The sequence below is a fragment of the Trachurus trachurus genome, assembly GCF_905171665.1.
Source record: "Trachurus trachurus genome assembly, chromosome: 6".
Lineage (NCBI taxonomy): Eukaryota > Metazoa > Chordata > Actinopteri > Carangiformes > Carangidae > Trachurus > Trachurus trachurus.
In genome coordinates this window covers 28,199,909-28,205,908 of record NC_139897.1, presented here as the reverse complement: position 1 = coordinate 28,205,908, position 6,000 = coordinate 28,199,909, and the positions used below count along the sequence as shown (strand labels likewise).

Here is a 6,000-nt window from a genome sequence, read left to right as displayed (position 1 = left end):
TTTACACTCGCGTTCCGACGGCATCCCATGTGTTTGACTTCACAACGCTATGAACTGTGGGTAATTCCCCTACCCAAAGTCCGCATCGGTGCTGACTGACGGTAAGGGGGCAGTAAGGGCTCATTCACTGACTCACTGACTTGATGATCTGACAATGGAACAGCCCTCACACACTCACGGACTTCCTGTGAATGCGCCTCTAAGTCAGTGAGTCCGTGAGGGGTCGGATTGGAATTGGGCCTAAGAGGAGAAAGAGGAGGGAGGAGGAAGAAGAGGAGGAGGATGGAGGAGGGGGAAGATGAAGAGGAGGGAGGAGGGGGGGAGAAGGAAGAAGAGGAGTAGGACAGGGGTTAGGAAGAGAAAGAGGAGGAGGAGGAGGAAGCAGAGGAGGAGGAGGGAGAAGATGAAGAGGACTAGGAGGATGAGGAGGAGGATGAAGAGGAGGATGAGGAGGAGGAGGAGGAGGAGGATGAGGATGAGGAGGAGGATGAAGGTCTACTTGTTGTTGTTGTGGTGCAGGTCTCTGTGGAGGATCCAGATTTCCTCCGGTGGCGGCTGGTTGTTGTCGTTGGTGATGCTGTTGCCGTGGTGATGGTGGTGGTTGTAGTTGTTGTTGTTGCTGCTGCTGTTGCCGACGGAAACGGAAACCTGTTTGGCTCTGATGCTGCTGCTGCTGCCGGGGAGGAGGTTGTTGTTGGAGGAGGAGGAGGAGGAGGAGGAGGAGGAGGAGGAGGAGGTTGGCGCTCGGCTCTGCTGCCCCCTGCTGCTCGGCACCGGGAGCTGCGACTTGGCGGCGGCGCGCGGCGCGGAGGAGGAGGAGCGGCGGTCGCTGCTCTGGACGGGAGGAGGCTGCGTGGAGCCGCGGCTCGACGGACAGGACACAGACTGAGGGAGACGGAGAGATGGAGAGATGAAGAGTTAATGGATTCATTCATTCTTCACTGAACCTATTTCATGACTGTAAAAGTTCGTAGGTCACCTGAAATGTTTAAAGGGATAGTTCAAAATTTTGGCAAATTGGTCCATTGCCATAATCCCTATAGTCATAGCAGTAGGTTCGTTACCTTTAATTGTCGGTGCAAGCTATTTTTAGAACGGTGGAGCAGAGCCGCGAGCTGTTCAGAGCTACGCTACGGAGGCTAATGGGATTTCTTGGTTTCCCTCATCAAACTCATCAAATACACAATCCAACAACTCCAAAACGCTTGCACCGACAATTAAAGGTAACGAACCTACTGCTACCTGTATATTATCATTAATACTAATTATAATTTAATAATAATCTATTTCGCCTTAATGATAAACCATCTGTTTTTATATCTTATGTGTTTATGTTTATCGGATAATTAATAATAGTTATAGATGGTAATAATTAACCCTCCTGCTCCAGATCAGATGTCAGAGGAGAAACTAATCTGTGTTTTCTGCTCGTTCAGTTCGTCCTGAGGTTGACATGAAGAAAAACAAAGTGAATATATTATAAATACTGTATGTTCATATTTCTATGTCATTAGATGAATGTTTTGTTGTAGTTTTATGTTGAATGTTTTATGTTTGTTATAATAAAAAAATACTAATGTTACTGAGATAATCCAGAGTTTCAGGTGAAGCTGCTATAAAGTCGTGTTAGAGAACAATGTTATTTGTCTCTTAAAGTCTGAATCATTCGCTCCGACACTGAAACAAAGATGCTGAACATCAGGTGTGTGTGTGTGTGAGCAACACAGTTAATTATGTGTGAGGTCAGAGCCAAACACATGTTTAAAACATTGACAACAAAACACATCACACACACACACACACACACACACACACACCGGCCTTTAAAGGTGTGAGTCAGCGTTGTGTGGTTCAGTCAGAGCGATGACGACACACAGGCTAAAAATAACAACATCATTAACCCTGTGTGCGTGTGTGTTTGTGTGTGTGTCAAATATTGAACCTAAACAATAATCAATACTTTAAAAATAGAAACTAATAAGTATATAAATGTTCTGATCAGTTTAATTTACTGAGAGCGTCGCTGCCCCCCTGTGGCCGCGGGACGCCACTGTCTCTCTCAGGTCGGTGGCCGTGGCCTCGTCTCACTAAAGCAGCAGCATTTCTCATCAGGTGTCCGTGCTGATGCATTGTGGGTAATGACGGCTCTCTGACATGTTGATGTGCAGCTACAGATACAGATCAGTGTGTTCTCACCGTCGGCGGTCTCTGCTGCTGGGCGGCGGCCGGCTGCTGCTCGGCCTTGTGGGACGGCGGCCGCTCGCTGCTGGAGAACAGGATCAGCTCGTCTTTGGCCTGAGAGATCTGAGGGAGGAGGAGGAGAAGAAAGACTCTGGGTCAGTTTTTACACCAAAAACTAGTGTTTTATTAAAAAACCGTCCAACAAATCAGTGTTTGTTACTGTGAGTGTGAAAAAAATATATATATATTGTAGATATAACTAAGTTTAGCTGCTAGAAAAAAATTACAAAGACTTTTTACAATGGCTTAAGCCGGACATCCCATCTGTTGATGAATGGTGTTCACATTTATTATTGACGATGTATTTCTAATGGAAAGAAGAAGCCTAAATTCAAAGACATCTGGAAGCAGAAGACAGCTGGAAAAGATACATTTCCCTCAAAACGTTTAAGTTTTCTTTTTTTTATATAGAATAAGATGTACTTCATTCATTATTTTCTTGTATTATAATAATGAAAAACACCCCATGTTCATGTGTTATGTTATAAAATGCTTTGAAAAAGGATAAAATAAAATAAAACAAACCAAAAAAAAAAACATCGGAGCCTGAGTCGCTGGGTGGATGTGAACATTTTCTCTCCTGTCGGTGTAAAAACCACAAACTCTGATTAGTCTGAGTCTAAATTTAGGAGGATGAGAGCGACGAGTTACAGAAGAAGGAATGAGTCAAAAACATGAGTCAGTGAGATAAAAACACCTGAGAGGATCCTGACGATTAGTTTCTGTTTTCACTGGATGACGAACACGGAGTCACAGTCACAGCTGATTGATAACATCAGCTTTAACAGCTGGAGACTAATCTGGTCTAGAAGAAAAGGATCAAACTTCCTCTAAAGTCTGTCAACTCTTTGTTTTTAGTCTTTTTTTTAATACAATATTTATTTCAAAAAAGATAAGGCACAATTTCAGTTTGTTCCTTCCTATGTAAACAGCATAAACAAGTTGAAGAACAAAATTTGGAAACATAAAAGCATAACCATACATATTCGAAAAGGAGTGAGAAGAAGCTGTGCTTATTGAATCCCAACCCTTTTCTGCAAATCATAAATAAATCGATTAATTGTCCCACTTCCTTAATCGCCCTTTATTTCATTGTTAAGAAAGAGAGAAAATTAAAAAATATATGGTAAATAAATATAAAAAATTAAGTAAAGTAAGTACTTGTAGTGCAGTTTTTTGTTTGAACAACATTTTTCCTGTCTTTTAATATATTGTCTTTGTGTTGTCTTTAGTTAATGCTGAAAGGTTAAAATGTGAAAATAGTTAAGAGTATTCATTGAATATTAAGAAAGGTAATCAAAATGTAATCAAATGTACCGATAATCCGTAATCAAATTTGAGAAAGTAATAGAAATAGAAATAGTTACACCACTATTACATCTTCAACAGGGTAACTAGCTAATGCTACCTGATGTCACTGTGCTCAGTCTACTCATGTGATTATATGGATTTGTCAGATTATAAATATCTGTATTATCTATATTATAATATATTACATTATCATGATACAGCGGGGAAAATAAGTATTTAACACGTCACCATTTTTCTCAGAAAACGTATTTCTAATAGAGCTATTGACATGAAATTTTCACCAGATGTCGGCATCAACCCAAGTAATGCACATATACAAAGAAATCCGAACATTAATGTCCATGAATTAAGTTATGTGTAATAAAGTGAAATGACACAGGGAATAAGTATTGAACACATGAAGAAAAGGAGGGGAAAAAAGGTATGGAAAGCCAAGAAAGCAGCTGGAGTTTGTCAGTATTTAGAATGTAATCCTGTCTCCTGTCAGTGCAAAGTAATATCTGCTGGTTTAGTCCTGATTGATGCCTTTTAAAAAGGTTTCTCACCACCAAGGTGTCAGACAATAAGTATTGCATGATGGGCAATGGCAAAGAGCTGTCTAAGAGCTGTCTGAAGACCTACACAACCTTACTATTGCAAAACAGGAGTCAAAACAATAATCAGAAGGGTTCCCTAACAGTCCAGGACACTGGTGGAGAGCTTCAGACAGACCTGGGATCAGCAGGTACAGTTGTTTGAAAGAAAACAATAAGTAATGCACTCAACCACCATGGCCTCCATGTCTTGCATGGTGTGTGAATGGAGGCCATGGCGGTTGAGTGCATTACTTATTGTTTTCTTTCAAACAACTGTACCTGCTGATCCCAGGTCTGTCTGAAGCTCTCCACCAGTGTCCTGGACTGTTAGGGAACCCTTCTGATTATTGTTTTGACTCCTGTTTTGCAATAGTAAGGTTGTGTAGGTCTTCAGACAGCTCTTAGACAGCTCTTTGCCATTGCCCACCATGCAATACTTATTGTCTGACACCTTGGTGGTGAGAAACCTTTTTAAAAGGCATCAATCAGGACTAAACCAGCAGATATTACTTTGCACTGATAGGAGACAGGATTACATTCTAAATACTGACAAACTCCAGCTGCTTTCTTGGCTTTCCATACCTTTTTTCCCCTCCTTTTCTTCATGTGTTCAATACTTATTCCCTGTGTCATTTCACTTTATTACACATAACTTAATTCATGGACATTAATGTTCGGATTTCTTTGTATGTGTGCATTACTTGGGTTGATGCCGACATCTGGTGAAAATTTCATGTCAATAGCTCTATTAGAAATACGTTTTCTGAGAAAAATGTTGACGTGTCCAATACTTATTTTACCCGCTGTATATATTTATTATATATAATCTATCCGAGTGCACAACATGTGTCTGAATAAACTGTGATGTTGTTTGTGTTTTATTTAAAGGTGCAGTGCCTGAGTTTGTCCAGCGTGTGGCAGCAGAAACTACTCATCAACACATTGATGACGACTCGGTCTAGTAACTTGTTGACAAACAGCTGCTCCAGATGTTCTGAGTCGTTCTGTTTGTTTTGTGATGTTTTTTTGGCGTCTGCACTTCAAAAACAATAACTTTATTAGTATCACAGAGGTTCAGTGTCTGTGGGCGACAGAACATTATCAAATAATAGGTAGTAGGTCCTGTTTTTAATTTCTATATCATTTCTTCTTTCAGCACTGAATATTGATTTGGTTTCTGTTTGGATGTTACTGATTTTTCATCACTTTTATTAATGTTTTTATGTCCATTTATGTTTGTTTTTATTTCTTTGTAGTTCAATTATTCTGATCGTGTTGCATTCAAATGTGCTCTGTAAAAAAACAACAGACTGGACTTCTCAAATGTACAATAACATGGGAATGTAATGATTAAACTGAGCATGTTAGTTCATTAAAATAGTTTGAAGTGTTTATCTTTAAAGTAAGAGACTGAATCACTCTGAGGTTAATGTAAACGTGTGTACTGCACCTTGCTGATGTCTGGCTCTGACTTGCTGGAGCACATCGTCTGCAGCTCCTGGATCAGATCCGTCTCATCGTCAGAAAACACAGACAGTCCCACAGGCTCCCTGAAAACACACACACACACACACACACGTTGATTACACACACACACACACGTTGATTACATCACACGTAGCGTCACGTTGTAGCTTCAGTTGCATTAACTCAGTCGATGTAACACATTAACACATGAACACACACCTCTGGACTTTTCCGTTGGTGATGAAGCCGTCGTCAGAGTTGGACAGTGAACCTGCAACAACGAGAAGAAGAAACATGAAGAATCCGTTCACTTCACTCAACCCAGTTAAATCCAGTTTTTACACAACAACAGTTACTAATCTCAGATCAGAGATGAGATTCAGATAAACCTATATGTAGAATAGGG

At 40.6% G+C, this 6,000-nt stretch overlaps 1 protein-coding gene across 1 annotated transcript in view; it reads right to left on the bottom strand.

The window, feature by feature from the left end:
* Positions 1 to 472: 472 nt before the first annotated feature.
* The window catches only part of cttnbp2 (cortactin binding protein 2), a 113,199-nt gene continuing 107,671 nt past the window's right edge, over positions 473 to 6,000 (bottom strand). Inside the window, exons 20-23 of the mRNA XM_083973840.1 lie at positions 5,814 to 5,865; positions 5,578 to 5,677; positions 2,197 to 2,304; positions 473 to 885 (exon numbers count right to left, since the gene is read on the bottom strand). Coding sequence (XP_083829966.1) covers positions 496 to 885; positions 2,197 to 2,304; positions 5,578 to 5,677; positions 5,814 to 5,865 — 650 coding nt within the window. The 3' untranslated portion in view covers positions 473 to 495. The remainder of the gene's footprint in view (positions 886 to 2,196; positions 2,305 to 5,577; positions 5,678 to 5,813; positions 5,866 to 6,000) is intronic.